The sequence below is a fragment of the Emys orbicularis genome, chromosome 4 (assembly GCF_028017835.1).
Source record: "Emys orbicularis isolate rEmyOrb1 chromosome 4, rEmyOrb1.hap1, whole genome shotgun sequence".
NCBI classification, from domain to species: Eukaryota; Metazoa; Chordata; order Testudines; family Emydidae; genus Emys; species Emys orbicularis.
The window spans coordinates 46,558,567-46,577,600 of NC_088686.1; the positions used below are offsets into that span (position 1 = coordinate 46,558,567).

General features: G+C 44.5%; 2 protein-coding genes across 2 annotated transcripts in view; one reads left to right on the forward strand and one right to left on the reverse strand.

Annotated features, from left to right (window-relative positions):
* The window catches only part of MIPOL1 (mirror-image polydactyly 1), a 276,027-nt gene extending 261,583 nt beyond the window's left edge, over positions 1-14,444 (reverse strand). The window contains exon 1 of the mRNA XM_065403050.1: positions 14,367-14,444. The gene's annotated coding sequence lies outside the window, so the exon portion shown is untranslated. The remainder of the gene's footprint in view (positions 1-14,366) is intronic.
* Positions 14,240-19,034, forward strand: part of SLC25A21 (solute carrier family 25 member 21) — a 358,445-nt gene continuing 353,650 nt past the window's right edge. Inside the window, exon 1 of the mRNA XM_065403051.1 lies at positions 14,240-14,463. Coding sequence (XP_065259123.1) covers positions 14,397-14,463 — 67 coding nt within the window. The 5' untranslated portion in view covers positions 14,240-14,396. The remainder of the gene's footprint in view (positions 14,464-19,034) is intronic.

A 19,034-nucleotide genomic window follows, 5' to 3' on the forward strand; every position in this document is an offset into this window, starting at 1 on the left:
TATGTACCGCTGAATGTAGTACTGCAAGAAAATTGAAGTGGAACTCAATTCTCCTAAAGAAAATAAACTGATGTAACTACAAAAACATGAATTAAGACCCCAGTCCTGAAAAGATTTATGCATTGAAAATTGGAATGGAACACGATAATTTTTTTAGTTGTACAAATTCAGTGACAGATTTTAAAAATTGAAATTCACACATATCCACTAGCATGCTTGAAAGAGCCTTATACTGCTTCTCCCAAGCCAGTCTAAGTTTGGTACCACTTGCTAAATCGGTATCTGTAAAATATTTAAGTAATCGATTCCATGCAGAAATTTGATCAATAAGATTTTCAGTGCTAAATGCATCTTTTCCTCATAAAGTTAAAATACAGAGCAAGTAGAAATCACCAGAAAACCTCCATATTTTCTAAATACTATTAAAAACTCAGCTAATGTACTTTAAGTACACAATTCTGGACCACAGAAGAAGCTTTCTATTAAGCTCTCTTACATTTGGATACAAACTCAGACCAGACACCAAAAAAACCCTGTGCTTTTACTCAGTACTGAACTTTGTAAGTGGCATTCATTATCAAGGAATTAAACTTTTTCCCCATTCTATTAATACGTTAATTATTTTTACATTCCAAAAGCATCACATTTTGTACTAGCAGTAGAGAATCTACTGGAAGAGATTTCGATTTTGCCTTTTTGCCTGTTAGAAATGCATATCATTTAATTTACTGCAGATTTTAATCCAATATTGCTATTCAAATGAACATATTACACCAAGTCAAAATTCTGCCTTCAGTGGAGTTACCCAGGATGAAAGTAAGGGTTGAATTTGGCCATTATGATGTTAAGTGGAGCTCCTCAGCTAATTTTGGTAAATTCGGAATCATTAAAAACATACTGACAGCAAGGAGATTAACTCATTACCAATTATTTCTTCCATACCTAGGACCCAATCCCACAATATCAAAATTGATGGGAGTTTTGCCACTGAATTCAAAAAGAAGATCAGCCCTTAATTGGCTAGTTCAATTACTATAAATTATGATGTATGAGTATCAGTTTTCCTCACTAGGAAGAAGTCATCAAACCGAAATCTATAATATCAGTCTAGTAAATTTATTCTGTACTAAAACCAGAGAACAACATTTTAACAATACTTGCATCTACTCCTGTAAATAAAGTCACAACAAAATTCTGTGACCCTTTTCAATACTGAATTTTTTAAATGAAGTCCGGAAACAAGAAAGGCAATTACTGCTCATACTGTTTTTCAGCATGTCTTTTTCTTCTACTTTTAAACAGAGATTTAAAAGCGGGATAATGAACTACATATTAAAAGTAAAGCCCTACATGTAACCATTACCTTTTTGATGCCAATAAAACTATAAGTCTCTTCTTTTTTAAATAGAATATTTTCATTAATTTACACAAACCAAAGAAAGAGTACAGCTGGTTCCAACCTCAGAATCAATTCAATTGTGCATTACCCTCCCCCCCATCGTTCTGAAATGAAAATTGAATACTGGAGGGAAGAAATGAGAATGAGCTAAAGGAAGATTTTAGGGGTGTGAATTAATTGCAGTTAACTCAAGAGATTAACGCAAAACAAATTAACTAGATTTTAAAAATAGTCACGATTAATCACAGTTTTAATCACACTGTTAAGCAATAATAGAATACCAATTTAAATTTATGATAAATATTTTTGGATTTTTTTCTACATTTTCAAATATATTGGTTTCAATTACAACACAGAATACAAAGTGTACAGTGCTCACTTTATATTATTATTTTGGATTACAAATATTTGCACTCTAAAAGAGAAAAAGGAAATAATATTTTTCACTTCACCTGATACAAGTACTGTAGTGCAATCTCTTTATTATGAAAGTGCAATATACAAATGTAGAATTTTTTTCAACATAACTGCACTCAAAAACAAAACAATGTAAAACATTAGAGCCTACAAGTCCACTCAGTCCTATTTCTTGTTCAGCCAATTGCTAAGAGAAACAAGTTTGTTTACATTTACGGGAGATAATGCTGCCCGCTTCTTATTTACGTCACCTGAAAGTGAGAACAGGCATTAGCATGGCACTGTTGTAGCCGGCGTTGCAAGGTATTTATGTGCCAGATATGCTAAACATTTGTATGCCCCGTCATACTTCGACTTCTAGATTTACAGTGCAAATATTTGTAATAAAAATAATATACAGTGAGCACTGTACACTTTGTATTCTCTGTTGTAATTGAAATCAATATATTTTAAAATGTAGAAAAATATCAAAAACATTTATCATAAATTTAAATTGGTATTCTATTATTGTTTAACAGTGCGATTAAAACTGCAATTAATTGTGACTATTTTTTTAATCTCACAATTAATTGCAATTTTTAAAATCACTTGACAGCCCTAGAAGATTTCAAACAATCATTTCTGCTTTCTTTCAAAAGTGTCCCAGGAACGAAGTCACTATTTGTTTGCATGCAGAATAACTTGTTTTCATTCATGGTAGTATAATAGTTTGCTACAGGCATTATAAATAAGGCTGCGTGTCTGTCATGGAGGTCACAGAAGTCACAAATTCCGTGACTTTTTGTGACTTCTGCAGTGGCCGGTGCGGCTGGATCCAGGGCTGCCCGAGCAGCTCAGGCAGCCCCTGGGCCACCCACACCGGCCGCTGCTGGGGCAGTCTTGGGCCATCATCCGCCCCCCACCCCCACCCCCCAGCAGCAGCAGTGGTTTGGGTGTGGGAGGGGGCTTAGAGCTGGTGCAGGGGGCTGCGCTTACCTCGGGAGGCGGGGGCTGCCCGGAAGTGACCAGCATGTCCCTGCAGCTCCTAGGCGGAGAGGCCAGGGGGCTCTGCGCTGCCCCTGCCTGCAGGCACTGCCCCCACAGATCCCATTGGCTGTGGTTCCCGGCCAAGGGAGCTGCGGAGCCAGTGCTCATGGTTAGGGCAGCATGCGGAGCCCCCTAGCCCTCCCTCTTCCTAGGAGCTGCAGGGACATGCCAGCTGCTTCTGGGGAGCTGCACAGAGCTGGGTAGGGAGCCTGCCAGTCCCACCAATCCTCCCCCCCCCCCGGCATCAAGGGGGGACCCAGGTCGCCCCCTAGCACCTGCAGCCCCCTGGCCCAAGTTTTAGTTAGGGGTATATAGTACAAGTCATGGACATGTCACTGGCCGTGAATATTTGTTTACTGCCTGTCCATGACTTTTACTAAAAATACCTGTGACTAAAACATAGCCTTAATTATAAACAGTAGCCTCTGTCAGACAAATGACAGTATTACCTACATAATTTCAGCTAAGATTCATTTCCTCTAAAAATAAAAATAAATCTGGCAATCTGTTCAGTGAGATTCAGCCAACTTCAGTGACACACAATATTATGCAAGTTATTTGTATATGCAGTTGACATTTTGTCATACTGTTTATTGCTACACACACCTTTTGGAAATGTAAGGCTGACCTAAGATTGCTGTGTGCTGACTAAAATTAAATCCTACATATTAGTCTTGCCAGGTGGCAATCAATACTATAATTAAGGTTATGAAAGCATTTTCATCCCAAATACCTGGTTTTAAGAAATGTTATTAGCAACTGAAAAGTTATCCTTATACACTAAAAATACATTTATTCTAAATTCAAAGGTAATTTTTTAAAATTTTGAGTAAAACACCTTCAATCATGTTGTAAATAGTTGGTGCAATTAAAAAATTTATGTTTACCATCCACCATAATTAAATTTACTTCAACGTCAGTGTTATTTCCCATTCTAAGTATAAAGAAAGCCACAAACAGCTCTGTAATACATATCCACTGGTATTCAGTGTATGTGGCCATATGTCTTCTTAAGTGTTTGTATAGCACCTACTACAAGGGAGACAGAAAAGCTATAGTAAAAAACTCTCAAGCAATTGTTAACTTGTCTCTGTTCTATGGAATTGCACAAATCAGCACATACTAAAACTTTAACCAATATTGTTTAGCTCATTAATATCAGTGCGGATAATCAAATATCACCTGCTGCCATCTTCAAGTTCATAATATTCTTTTTGCCATTCTAATTTTAAGCTATCTAGCTATATCCATATAATTTCTATAACATATCTAAGCCAGTCCACTGAAGATATTACTAATATTTCCATTACAAACACGCATTTTCCTGTTGAGTTCCTAGTGCATAGGAGTCCACAACAAATAACCACAATCAAATTTGGTAGCGATAGGCACCCTTGGTGGTAGTTTGTACAAATCAGTATTTATAAAGTGGTTTAACTACAAAAAGTGGATATATTGTACATGCTAAGGAATACTATGTCAGCCGACAGCATGGCTACTGCCCTCTCATGCTTAAGAGTTGGTAGACCCACGGCAGCATTGAGGCATACTGATGGAGAAGCATGAAGGAGATTACACTGATGCTTTCCATGCTGTATCTGTTCTGTGAATAAACAGAACTTCTCAATCTCCACTGGGGATGTTTACATGACATTTCACAAACAGTTTACTTTTAGAGAGAAGGGAAAAGGCAAAACCAGAAACCCTCATTTCAACAGTATTTAGTTGCTGAAATATTGCTGTAAGATGAAATTTACTAAAATAAGCTTTAGTCTGGGAGCAAGTTTTTAAAATAAATTTTAAACTATTCACTAATCCACACAAGTGAAAGGAAGCCGCAGCACAGATTTGAGAGGTTTGAGCTAACAAGTTACAGGCTATTCTTTTATATTTTTGGGTGCTCCTGCAAAATATATTTTACCATTGGCCTCCTTCCACAAATGTAACTGATTCCTGCCTACACTACTATGCACAAGGATGGCCTAATGATTTGGGGAAGGGTTAGCCAGAGGACTCTTGGGGATATACCTCAAAAGCAATTGACTCATTTTACATAAAATTGTGGGTCACACAGGTGAGACAAATCTTTAAGCCCTCAGCCTCCTGCAGCAGAAGTTGAGCCCAGCTGTAGCTTCCTTCCTTCCTTTCAACTCTGGTAACCAGTTTACATTTTCAAGGCTATCTGCACATGGGGAGGGGAAAGAAAAGATAATATATTTAACGGAAAGCTGAGCTTCTCCTTTAATTTTTCACCAAATTAGAGGAGTGAGCAGTTGAGAGCTTCACAAGAACAGAGCTGACTTTTGGACCCTTATAGAAGCAACATCACACACTCTCCTTTAGGGCAATAACAGTGTGCTACACCATCGCCTACACCAGGGGTAGGCAACCTATGGCATGCGTGCCAAAGGCGGCACGCGAGCTGATTTTCAGTGGCACTCACACTGCCCGGGTCCTGGCCACCGGTCCAGGGGGCTCTGCATTTTAATTTAATTTTAAATGAAGCTTCTTAAACATTTTAAAAACCTTATTTACTTTACATACAACAATAGTTTAGTTATATATTATAGACTTATAGAAAGAGACCTTCTAAAAACGTTAAAATGTATTACTGGCACATGAAACCTTAAATTAGAGAGAATAAATGAAGACTCGGCACACCACTTCTGAAAGGTTGTCGACCCCTGCCATACACTATCATATTAATGGTAAGATTGAACTGATTTAATATGCTCATTAATGATTGGGAAAAAGGAGTAAATACCACAAGAGTGAAATTTTCAGATGGTACTGAACTGGGAAGGGTACCAAATAGCAGTGAGAATAGAGAATGGCACAAAGACCCAGAGAAGCTAGAAATATGGACCAAAAATGGCAAGCTAATAACTCAGAACAGAAATAAAGTGAAACAGTGAATGAGAAAGAGAGAGCTGATTAGATGTCAAGGGGAAGCACTGGGTGATAGAAAAATCATATCTCATTTGCTATCCCCTAGGCAGCAGAGCAGCAAAAAAAAAAAAAAAAAAAAAAAGCTCCATGTGAAGAGGCTTCATCAGCAGGGAGATGGTAGTTCCTTTCTGGTGAAATATATGCGCGCCCACAGCCCCACTCTGCCACCTCCACGCTCGTCAGCCCCAGCCCACCAACAAACTAACAAAGCCCAAGCGCAGGCAGAGGAGGACAGCAGGCACGCCCTTGAGACACCAATGGGGAGGGGGGGACGGCACGCAGCTCTCTGGAGCGCGCAAAGCGAGCCCCAGCAGGGAAAGAGGAGCAGGAGCGCAGCTGGGGATGGAAGGTGGCGCTAGCGTAGGAGGGTAGGATTCGATCAGCTGTTCACTGAAGCTGACAAGGAAGTAGGGGCTGGGGTCTTCAGTGGATGTTTTTACTGGGAGCTGTGGGTGATTGCTGGTGGCTTGTTGCTTTGGAGAGTGCTGTGGTGGCGGGCCTGCAGGGGATTTTTGGGGAAGGGATGCAAAGGCTAGGTATTTCTGAGAGATGGCTAATGGGAAAGGGCTGGAGCACACTGGGGTTTTGTGTGTGTGGGGAGGGGACAAAGTTCCTGTGTTTGTTTGCTTGGTGTTTGTTGTTGTGTTGCTAATGTTGTTTGTTTTGTTAAGAAAGTTGTGGGACCTGAGGAATCTGATGTGTGTTTCTTGCTGATGGCATGGGAGGAAATGTCCTTGTTTCTGAACAGGAATGTAGGCCCTGACAGGTGGCTGGTTTCAAGAGTAAAGTTGGTTGAAGTGTGTGTGTGTGTGTATAGAGGGGGGATCATTCACTAATAATTTGACACCTAGGGTGATCATACATTGTGTTTTGGCCGGGACAGTCCCCTTTTTAAACCCTGTCTCAGACGTCTTGACTTTTTTTTGGCAAAAGTGGGCATTTGTCCTGTTTGATGATCAGTTGGCAAGAGCAAATGGGACAAATGCCCAGTTCTGCCAGAAAAGTGGAGTGTGCCCCCCCAACAGGGTGTGGGCGGGGAGCAAGAGGAGACACCACCCGTGCACTTTGCACCCTCGATAATCTGTATGTTATTCCCTGATAACCAGAAACTTCTATGCTCAAACTCTGTTCACTATTTTTTTTTAACATCATCTTCATAAAATTTTTAAATCTGGGCTTGGGCTAACGGTGACACCAGCGGCTTGGGTGTCCTGTTTTAACTTTGAGAAATATGGTCACCCATGATACCTTACAAGGTGGAAATCATCAAATAAACTATATTTTTATAATAATATTACTTAACTAGTTCTTTTAAAGAGGAGAATGCTGTGCTCTAGGTAAACACAGGTGATGCAGTGTTTGGGAAAGGGAGGAGAAGAAAAGGCTCAGGGGAACACAGGATTAAACCTTGTAGTGCTTTGGGAAATCTGTCCAGTGGGGATGCAGCCATTAGTATTTTGAGAGTGTCAGCAGATAGATGCCAAATGAGAAAAGGTATATGTTATAAGTTAAAGTAACCTGCAGGGGTGTTTAACCATGTTTGTTTGGGGTATATGACACCTAGTACTACAGTGATAATGGATTTGTTTTTATTTTAATATTGTAGATCCTCTTTAAGGTTTCCTAAAGTAGTAGTTAATGTTTTATATAAGAGAATGATATTATGGGGATATGTATCCACAACAGACACATCTCAATGTTAATTAGACACCTAGACACCTTGGCTATTTTATTTTGAAGTTTAACTTTATTCTGTAGACATACACAAATTCCTGTTTTGCTGCAATGGTATTTATTGCTGAACAAAGATCTGATCAACTGTAGACCCTCCCCTGGCTGATACTGTTAGGCCAGTGGTTCCCAAACTGGGGTTCGTGAACCCCTGGGGGTTTGTGAAATGTTACAGGGGATTCTCGGGAAAAAATTCCCTAATGACGGACAGAGCTGTCCCTAGGAACCCTGGGCAGCACGGGGCCAGCAGCCCGGAGCCACTGGACTTCCAAGAACTAAGCAGATCAAAGCAAGCATATCTATCACACTGAGGAGATTTAAACTTCAAGGACTCCTTATAAGAAATGGAAAGGGAGGTGGATATATTTTGCTGTTTTTAAAATTAAATAGGCAGCTAAGCTTGGTTGTAATGTGCGTTGTTTGCCTGGACTGCTCACGACTTGAATGCTTGTGTAGGAGGAAGTCTTTGAGTTGGCTTCTTAAATACCTTCATGCTGTTTCACATTTGATATTCCTTGATGAAACATAGGAGCCTTGTCTTATAACAGGCTTATTCGAAGTGATACAAGCTACGAAAGTGAGATCTTAGAAGAGTGTTGCTGTTTTCATAATGTAATAAAAATACTGTAATGATAAATAATAATTAATAATAAAGTGTGTAATAAGCATGTCATAAAAACAAATTTTATATTTCCAATATCACTGCTTTTATAATTTATACTCAGGTAAAGGAGAAAATCCCTGGAAATATTCATTTTTAGGAGGGGGTTCACGAGATGACATTTTAGCGAAAGGGGTTCATAGGTTGTTAAAGTTTGGGAACCACTGTGTTAGGCTGAACTGCTACAGTTGGTTCATCCTAATTCTATTTCTGTTCTTTGTATCAAAGGGGATCTTGTACAGTAGATTCTCCATGTCTGGATAAGCAGTGATGCTCAAGTAGTTTTTTGACAACCTAGAACACTGGGGGGCTTGATGATCCTGCAGTATTTATCAAGCAATGTTCTGAGAAAAACCAAGGGAACTAATGCAAATGTTAATGAAACATTAATGTTGAGATTTTAATTACTTGATGGTCACTACATACAAAGTTTATTATCTTAGGGGAGTTACTCTAGATTCCCATCACAATGATTACTCAGTCTTTATAACATGCATATATTAAAGAATTCACGTTACTATTTGTTTCCTGATATGTGCAAGGGGGACGAACTATGTTTGCTGTGGGAACAATAATTTTGAATTTCCTGATTTTTTACAATTAAAATCTCAAGCTTTAATGCTGCATTAATTTTTTTACATGTAATTAATGCTCTCAGTGTTCATATACTGTATAGTGACAATCACAGGTTTTGCAGAATCTTTGCTGTAAGCAATTAACAGCTACATTTTCTTACAGCACTGGAATATCTACTTAGTCAGCAGAACTTGCTGGTAATACTTTATCACAAGAAGAGAGGCTCAGCAAATGAACTTATCAGAATTGTACTGTAGCTTGGTGAAAATATCTTTCTAACAACAAAATATTTTCAGGTCTTGGCTTCTGAGTAATAACACACTGGCTATTCATTTTCCAAGTAGCAGAACACATTTGGGAGAGATTTGACAAATTCTCAGAAAGACCTGCTTCTGGGGGGGAAATGTGCTTTATCTCAAAAGTTCATGCACAATAACTACCTACAGCCAACTAAAGTATCTTCTTCAACATGCCACTTGTCTAAAAATTATTGCTTTTTTGCTAGTAGAGGACCTGCTTTTTCTGCCACATAAATGGGCTGAAATGGTAAAATTAGATGAATTTTGGTTTCTAATGGTTTAATAGTCTAACTTGATTTCCCTTTCTGTTCCCTCTGTAAATCTAAGACTAGCCTCTTCACAGTCCTTCCATACAATCTCTCCATGAGTAGTGTAAGAACCTTCTCTGCAACTCCTGCCTCATGAAACAACTTTCCTTTATCTCTATTGCATTTTGCCATTATTGTGACACTTTAATCCTAGCTCAAAATATATTTTCCCTTTCCAGTAACTTCCTCAGTTACTAATTATTTAACTCAGTGAAGGCATTAACTCTGTAAAACATTTTGGGGTGCGGTTAGTAGGAAAAATACCATACAAAATTAAGTTGTGCTGTAATCTTACTATCTGGTTTAGGTACTTATATTGCCCTATTGCCACAGTTTCTGGGCACCTCACAGTCTTTAAAGTATTCATCCTCACAACACCCCTATGAGGTAGAGAAATAGTTATTATTAAAAATATTACACTTTTCACTTTAAATATATTTATCAGATTGTACACCCAAAGAATCATTCCAGATAAGAAGGGAGAAGAAAAGTTATTTATTTTCTCCAAAGCCACCAGATTTCATTTAACCCCAGACTTGGGCCCATATTCTTAGCAGCAGACTGATCCTAACTCTCACATTTTAAAGTAGTCTAATGTCATTATCTCCTGCAAGAGTGTCACATGCTACCACAGCCCATGGCAACTCCCAAATATCTCCAATCATCAGTTCTTTATTTTCTGTTGGGTGACTACATTGTTTATTGTTACACACTTCTTATTCACACTTACTCAATGAAGTTTTGGTGCCTTAGTCCTCTTATGTGAACGTTTTCTCTTTAAAATAATCTAGTTTTCCCTAAAACTTGGCTAAGGAATTATACATAAGACATGTCTTCCAAAATCCTGCTAAAAAGGAAGAGAAGAAACATCACAGTGACTTCAAAAACTCCTCCATGTGTGGTGACATTCACTGCAGGCTAAAAGGACCAGTGTTTGGCTCAGTGTATCAAAGGAGGCTGCAGTGACTGGACCTAAATGCTTTGGATGAAAGACTGGCCTTACTGAAATCAATGGCATTGACTTCACACAGAGTTTCACCCTATAAGTCACTGCAGCCTGGCAGATCTCTGGGCAAGCACCTGAAAGCTCCCTTGCCCTTTTATTAGTGTGTCACATAATTATGACAAGAAATTGGTTTGTAAGGCCTTAAAGTCAAAAGACCTGAATGAACATATCAGAGGCACCAGGAGGTAAATGAAACACTGTATTAGTACCACCCACTTTGACACCAATCTATTGAGTTATACAAGAGTAAATACCAGTTCAGAATACGGAAAACAGCTCACAAATTCACTGAATTCTACCCAAAAAGAAAGCAGGCAGAATTTAAAAATATGATCTGTTTTGGCTTGGAGATGACTTGGCGCTAAGGTTCAGATGGTCTTTGGTGGCTGGGATGCAAGAGCATTCAGACACACATGGCTACAAATATTTTCTGTTGTCAAGAGGTTCAGCAGAAGCTAGGGTTCCTGTTGTATGATGGCGAGCATCTTTTGAGGGAGAAGTTAAGAGCTTCAAAGTGAAGGAGACAAAAGCCATCCTTCATTCCCTCATGTCTGTCATCTAGTCCTTTCACCGGAAGCCACCAGCCAACCTAGACCTCTGTATTCAGGACACTCATGTTTAAAGTGTTCATCAACCCTTTCAGATAATCCAAAAGGGCCTCCTAAATCCCTAATTCCAAGAAACAAAAACCTCTGGCTTTTTAAAGGGTAAAGAATAAATAGCCAGTTGGTATCCAGTTTGGAGGGTATCCCTCATGGAAGGAAAATAAGAAGCTTTTTATCCCAGATGGTTCCTAGTCACCTTGGATAAATGGTCCCTCAGCTTTACCAAGGGAGGTTACAGAATTCAGTTAAAAGAAATTCCACCAAATTCACCATCTGAGCTATGTTCAAGAGTGCCTTTGAGATCAACAGAATCAGTAAGAAATTTCAGGAAATCCAATCCCTCCTGGAAAAGAAAGGGATCAAGTCTATGAATATGTACTTCCTGATCCTTAAAAAAATTAGAGGGCTGAGGCCTATCATGGTGGACAGACAGCTCAATTTCCATGTGGCAAAAGAAAATTCTCAGTGTCTGTAAGGATAATCATACATTTGTTTTTTGTTTCTTTTGTTCTGTTTTTTGGAAGAGAGTGACTGGATATATGCAGTTTGGACCTTGCAGATGCGTGTATGCTGAAATAACTGAATTTCATTTAAAACTACCTGAAGGTGCAACTTGTGTATCTGAAACAAGTACAGGATATAGGAGCCCTGCCAGGCCTGACTCCTGAGCTGGTAGAGACTAGAGGAAGAGGTTTGGTATCACCTAGCTGAAGGATGGAAACGGGAGGTTAGACAGACATTCCCAGAAAACAAAAGCCACTGCCTCTCCCTTCTGAAGAGTCAAAGGTGCATAAGAAATTGGGTCAAGGGTCATCAGGAGGAAATTAGGTGTTGGTTGGCTTGTGTGGCTCTGTGGGTATGAAAGCCTGAGGGGTCCATGTCTAGCCCAGGAGAGGGGAGCTATGGGATGTGGGCAAGATAAGGGAACTGTAGGAGGGTTATAAGAAGCATGGGGGTCAACTGGAGGAGAAAGGGGGTGAGGCAGCCAGATGTGGGTGTCGGGGGGTGGGCAGATTGTTGGGGGCAGCCAGGGAGCAGGGAGTTATTTGGGGATTAGAGATCTGAGGAGGGTGCTGGGGATAGCAAGGGAGTTGGCACAGTGGGGTGGGATGGGTAAGAAGAGCAGGGGAGCTGGCTCAGTTGATGGGGTTTGAGAGATGAGCAACCTGGAGGCCCTTTCTGTTTTCTCCTCCACTGGCTACTAGGATGCTCTGTCCTATCACCATCCCTGGGGCTGCTGCCTATACAGTAACTCCTTGCTTAACGTTATAGTTACGTTCCTGAAAAATGCTACTTTAAGCGAAACAATGTTAAGCGAATCCAATTTCCCCATAAGAATTAATGTAAAGCAGGGGAGGGGTGTTTAAGTTCCAGGAAAAAAAATTTCACCAGACAAAAGACATTTATATATGGAGTCAGAGGATGGAAGAGGGTGTGATATTTTCCAGGGAATGCCTTGCTGCTAAATGATGAACAAGCACTCGGCTGGGCCCTCAAGGGTTAACTTGTTGTTAATGTAGCCTCACACGCTACAAGGCAGCACTAATGAAGGGAGGAGACAGAATAGATGCATGGCAGTGGCTGCACACATTCCCAGCGGAAACAACAGTGATGATGAACCCATTCTATCCCACTGGAGCGCACCACTCCCTCCACTTTCCAAAGTGCCGGGGTGTGTGTGTGTGTGTATGCGTCTGAAAGAGAGAGAGAGATGCACATTATCCCTTTAAGTATGCTGACCCCACTCTAAATACACCTCTACCCCGATATAACGCTGTCCTCGGAAGCCAAAAAATCTTACCGCGTTATAAGTGAAACCGCGTTATATCGAACTTGCTTTGATCCGCTGGAGCGCACAGCCCCCCTCCCCCCCCCGAGGGCTGCTTTACCGCATTATATCTGAATTCGTGTTATTTTGGGTCGCGTTATATCGGGTATATCGGGGTAGAGGTGTACATTGACTTTTTAAGTAGATCAGCAAGTTGAAACAGCAGCTGCTGCCAGCAAGCTCCCTTTGTCCTGAGCCCTATAGTGTCCGTCTGCCCGCTCCGGGGAGATGAGATATAGGACGGCAGAAGGAGGGGGACACCCTGACATCAGCACCCCTCTTCCAGGGCCGGCTTTAGGAAGTGCGGGGCCCGATTCGAACACTTTCGACGGGGCCCCAACAGGGATGACTAAAAAAAAAATACGTAAAAAAAACACGTGGGGCTTGTACTCACCGGTTCGCGCTCCTAGTCTTTGGCAGCAAGTCCTTCACTTGCTCCAGGTCTTCGGCGGCACTGAAGGACCCGCCGCCAAAGTGCCGCCAAAGACCCGGAGCGAGTGAAGGACCCACCGCCAAAGTGCCGCCAAAGACCCGGAGTGAGTGAAGGACCCGCCGCCAAAGTGCCGCCAAAGACCCGGAGCGCCGCCGGGTGAGTAAAAATTAAAAAGGCGCCTCTAGCCAGGGAAGGGATTCTCTGCCACTTGCCCCCCACTCTGGGCAGCCCTGGCCCTGGGCGCGGGGCCCGATTCGGGGGAATTGGTGGAATTGGCCTAAAGCCGGTCCTGCCCTCTTCCCCTTCACCCCCTGCACAGCAAGCAGAAGGCTCCCAGGAGCAGCTCCAAGGCAGAGGGCAAAAGCAGCAAAGGGCAGTGGGGGGGGGGGGAGGGACACCTGAACTACCCCACAATTGATAGCCTGCTGGGCAGCTGCCCCACAGTAAACTTAGGGGAGCTGATAGGAGGGCTGCCGGTGTCCCACCCTGGTTCCAAGCCCCCACCAGCTCGCTCCAACGGGCTGCTCTTCCTGCAAGCAGTGGACAAAGCAGGCAGCTGCCAAACGACGTTATAAGGGAGCACTGCACAACTTTAAACCGGCATGTTCTCTAATTGATCAGTGATGTAACAAGTTAACCAGGACCACATTCAGTAGGAGTTACTGTACCTCCTGCTTCCCTGCCCCTTGTGACAGGGCTTCCCCCTTTCCACTCTCCAAACTTGCTTCCTCTCAGTCTACCCGCAGGGCCTGAATTACAGACTGCAAAGCAACAGGGGACCTGCCTTTTGGGGCAGGGCAGCGGCTCTAGGCCCAGGATCTGGCCCGTAGCTGCCCCAACCTCCCGCCCACTGGGTATAAAGGTTGCGGGGGAGGGGGGGCGCGCACGCAATAGGCAGGTCTCTGCACGTGCAGCTGGGTTCTTTCTTCGCTCTCACGCCCTCTGCCTCTTCCTCCTCCCGCCCAGCCACAGTCCCAGGGTGGAGGGGCGCTCGCGCTTCGCCCTACCAGCTGCCACTCTCTGCCAGGGGCTGGTCTCCACTCCCCCCCGTCTCGGGCTCTTTCCCCTCACTGGGGCCGGCGCTAGTTCTGCCCCAAGGCCGCCTCTGCCGGGTACTTCGGGACTGACCGCTCTGCTGCTTTCCCAGCGCAGCTGAAGATGTCCAGGAAGCCGGGTGGCTTTTTGCAGGAGGCTTCTCACCAGATCACGGCCGGCGGCTCAGCGGGTAAGTCAGACATTTTCCTCCCAGGCACTCTGCGCTGCCTGCTCTCTGATTATTATGTATTGGAGAGTGTGATTCAGTTCACCAACATTTCCTGACTTTGCCTAGCCGTGGGCACAACCTCCCCTGGTGAATGCGCTGCGAAGCTGAGCCTGGGCACGTGAAAATCCACTCTGCGCCCCCTCCCCCCAAATGTGTCCTGGGCATGGAGTCCAAAAAGCCTTGATCAAGTGCCCACTCTCGTCCCACTCCCTGGCTGTTGGCTGCTCCTCCCCCTGTGTGTGCGTGCAGTCAGTTGCACTGACTAAAGGAGATGAGGTGACAGCCTGCTCTTTGGTTCCCTGCTTCAACAGTTCCCCTGTCTGGGAACTTTAAACCAGCCTCCTTGGCGTTTTGATTCAGCTCTCTTAACCCAGAAGAACCGAATGGGTTTCCCCTCCTTTGATTTTACAAATAAACTGAATGGGTGTAGAAATTAGCATGTGTAGTTCTTCTGTCAGTGTTTGTTGCAATATATAGCAGTGGACTGTAGGTTGCTGATAAAATACAGTAACTCCTCACTTAATATCCTCCCAGTTAGGCAGTTGCCTACTTTGTCCACTGCTTGCAGGAAGAGCAGCCAGTTGGAGCCAGCTGGTGGGGGCTTGGAACCAGGGTGGACCGGCAGCCCCCCTATCAGCTCCCCTAAGTTCCCTGTGCAGCAACTGCCCAGCAGGCTATCAATTGCTGGGCAGTTCAGCTGTCCCTTCCCCCCCACCCTGTGTTGCTCTTGCCCTCTGCCTTGGAGCTGTTCCTGGGAGCCTCCTGCTTGCTGTGCAGGGAGGGGGGGGAAGAGGGGTGCTGATGTCAGGGTGTCCCCCTCCCCCTGCTCCTCCTCCTGTACCCCATCTCCCCAGAGCAGGGGGAGATACTACAGGGCTCAGAGTAAGCTTGCTGGCAGCAGCTGCTGTTTCAACTTGCTGATCTACTTAAAAAGTCAATGTACTTAGAGTAGTGTCAGCATACTTAAAGGGGCTGTGCATGTCTCTCTCTCACACACTGTGTGTGTCTCTGTCTCTCACACACATGCATCCCCCAGGCACTTAGGAAAGTGGAGGGAATGGTGTGCTCCAGTGGGATAGAATGGGTTCATCATCACATTCAGTTTCCACAGGGAATGTTTGCAGCCACTGCCGTGCATCTATTGTCACCTCCCTCCATTAGTGCTGCCTTGTAGAGTGTGAGGCTACATTAACAGTTCATCATTTAGCAGCAAGGCATTCTCTGGGAAATATCCCACCCTCTGATTCCACCACCAACCAAGCTTCACAATCATCATTGCTGTGTACAGTATTAAATTGTTTGTTTATATATATATATATACACACACAGTACAAGTTTTAAAGTCTTTTGTCTGGCAAAAACAATTTCCCTGGAACCTCCCCTCCCCATTTACATTAATTCTTATGGGGAAACTGGATTCGCTTAACATTGTTTCGTTTAAAATAGCATTTTTCAGGAACATAACTACAACATTAAGCGAGGAATTACAGTATTCTCTCTGAGGCCCCAAAAGCTACAATTTACAATAGTGTTACAACAGTATTTTAGGCCATTATGGAATAATGGTGAAATATTTAAAACATAGGAATGGCCATACTGGTTCAGGCCAATGGTCCATTGCCTTCCAACATTGGCTGATGCCCGATGCTTCAGAGGGAATGAACAGAACAGGGCAATTTGGGGAGTGATCTATCCCCTGTCCTCCTGTCCCAATTTCTGGCACTCAGAGGTTTTGATGACTCTGCTGTACTTTGGACTAAGCTTGTATATAGCGTAGCGTGATTATTTTTTAAAGGCTGCGATGATTTAGATTGGTTTACTGTTTAACAATAATGGTGCTACTGGCCCACTGTGACTGCTTTATCTTTTCCTTGCAGAAGCATGGACTTAATTTAATATATTTTCCATATTTGCATACTATGATCCTCTATAAATCCTTATTGGAGTGTTCATACCATATAGAAAGCAGTGTTAAACTTCGGAAACTTATCTAGCATTTTTGTAACACATTTTATGTAGCACATTTGATATCATTAAGTTAAAATAGATGCTGAATTGTTATTACTGATGTAGAATATTATGTCCCATTGTTAATAGTACTTGAAGGTATGTCGTTCGGGGTTTACAATTCTGCAATATTAATAGTAAAAATTGCACTGCATTGAAACTGTAACTATTTAAAATGGAAGCACACTGTATTGCTCTTTGTACTTTAGCAGTAATCTTTAAAATCAGATATACTGTTGCATCTCCAGGAAAAAATGAAAGTACCTAACATCTTACACTTTTCTAAGATAAATATAGCATTAAACTAACAAAATCAACTTATAATAATCAATGACATTATTTTAAAAAATGTACCTGTCACTAATTGATTAGATTATTAAAACTGTAAACTTTAAATATCACAAATTTATGATATTCAGTTTTTGCATTTAATTCAGCTTGGACAATGACAGTATTTCTAGTTTCTGATTGTCATGTAGTAGAATATTTCAGTGTTTGGGTTGCAAGTAGTGCAGAGTGCGCTCATGTCTAAAGAAAATATTACTTTTTTAGTTAGATTATTTAAATCATGTAAGCATTTTAACTAGGCGGTGTAAAATATTTTTTATTAGACTTAAACTAGTAGACAGTATCTCTTTTGGCTTAAAATACTTAACACTCAGTCTGTCATTGAGGTACTATAGTCTATTACATTGGTTTTCAAACTTTTTTTCTGGCAACCCAATTGAAGAAAATTGTTGATGCCTGCGACCCAACAGAGCTGGGGATGAGGGGTTTGGGGTGCAGAAGGGGGCTCTGGGTTTGGGGGGGCTCAGGGCTGGGGCAGGGGGTTGGGGTGTGGGAGGGGGTCAGGGCTCTGGGCTGCGGGTATAGGCTCTAGGGTCCAGCCAGGGATGAGGGATTTGGGGTGCAGGAAGGGGCTCAGGGCAGGGGATTGGGGTGCAGGGTTGGGGCACGGGCTTACCTCAGCCCACTCCTGGTCATACAGCAGGGTTGCTAAGGCAGGCTTCCTGCCTGTCCTGGCACCGTGGACTGCGCTGTGCCCCAGAAGCGGCCAGTAGCAGGTTCGGCTCCTAGGTGGAGGTGCGCAAGCGGTTCCACGTGGCTCTTATCTGCAGGCACACGTGCACACACACACAGCTCCCATTGGTTGGTTCCCGGCCAATGGGAGCGCAGAGTTGGTGCTTGGGATGGGGGCAGCACGCGGAGCCTGTGCCTCCCCTTCTCCCCCCACTGGTCCGCCTAGGAGCCGGACCTGCTGCTGGCCACTTCCGGGGCACAGCATGGTGTCAGAACAGATAGGGATTAGCCTACCTTAGCCGGGCAGCATCACTGACAGGACTTTTAACAGCCCAGTCAGCGGTGCTGACCAGAGCCGCCGCGACTCAGTGACTAGGGTTACCATACGTCCGGATTTTCCCGGACATATCTGGCTTTTTGGTCCTCAAATCCCCATCCGGGAGGAATTTCCAAAAAGCCGGACATGTCCGGGAAAATAGGGAGGCATGGTAAGGGGACCGCCTCCTCCCCGGGCTCCAACTTTCCCGGCTCCCGCCGCTCTCCACCGTGCACCGGGGCTGAAGCAACTTCCCCAGTGCAGCAGCAGCCGGAGCCCGGGGAGGAGGCGGCTGCGCGCTCGGATGCTGCCCGCCGCCTCTTTGCCCCCGCAGATCGGGAGGGTTGTTAGTTTTGCTGCAGCCACTCGCACTTGGGCAAAAGACGCTCGGGGGACACCGAGTGCGAATGGAGTGGCTGCAGCAAAACTAACAACTCCCCCGATCAGGGCCGGCTTTAGCAAGAGCGGGGCCCGATTTTCCCCCAGGAGCTCCGGCTGGGGTCATGGGGTTTAAGTCCAGGCTGGAGCCGCTGGGGCCGGGGGTGCTCGGCCACCGGCCGGCGCTGCTTGGCCGAAACTGGGGCCCGAGCCGAGCCGGGCCGGAGCTGCTGGGACCGGGGCTGGGGGTGCTCGGCCGCTGGCCGGCACCACTCGGGCCGGGCCGGAGCCGCTCGGCCGGGGCCAGTGCCCTGGGGCCCGAGCCGAGCTGGAGTCACTAGGGCTGGGGCTGGAGCTGCCGGGGCCGGGGATGCTGGGCCGGGGCCGGGCCGGAGCCGCTCGGCCGGGGCCGGCGCACTCGGCTGGAACCAGGGCCGGCGCCCCAGGGCCCGGGCCGGAGCCAGAGCCTCTTGGCCGGGGCTGGCCGCCGGAGGGAGCCACTTGGCCGGATTGGGCCGCGCCTCCTCACGCACACACACCCCCCGCCGCCGCCACCTCAGCTTACCTGCTGCCTGCCTGTTTCAGGCTTCCCGCGAACATTTGATTCGCGAGGAGCAGGGGGGTGGAGCGTTCAGGGGAGGGGAGGAGGGGGAATGTGGGGTGCTCAGGGGAGGGGGCGGGGACTTTGGGGAAGGGGCAGAGTTGGGGAAGGGGAAGGGCCGGAGTTGGGGCAGGGCCGGGGCCCCTTGGAGTGTCCTCTTTTTCCATTATTGCAATATGGTAACCCTATCAGTGCCTTACATTCCATGAC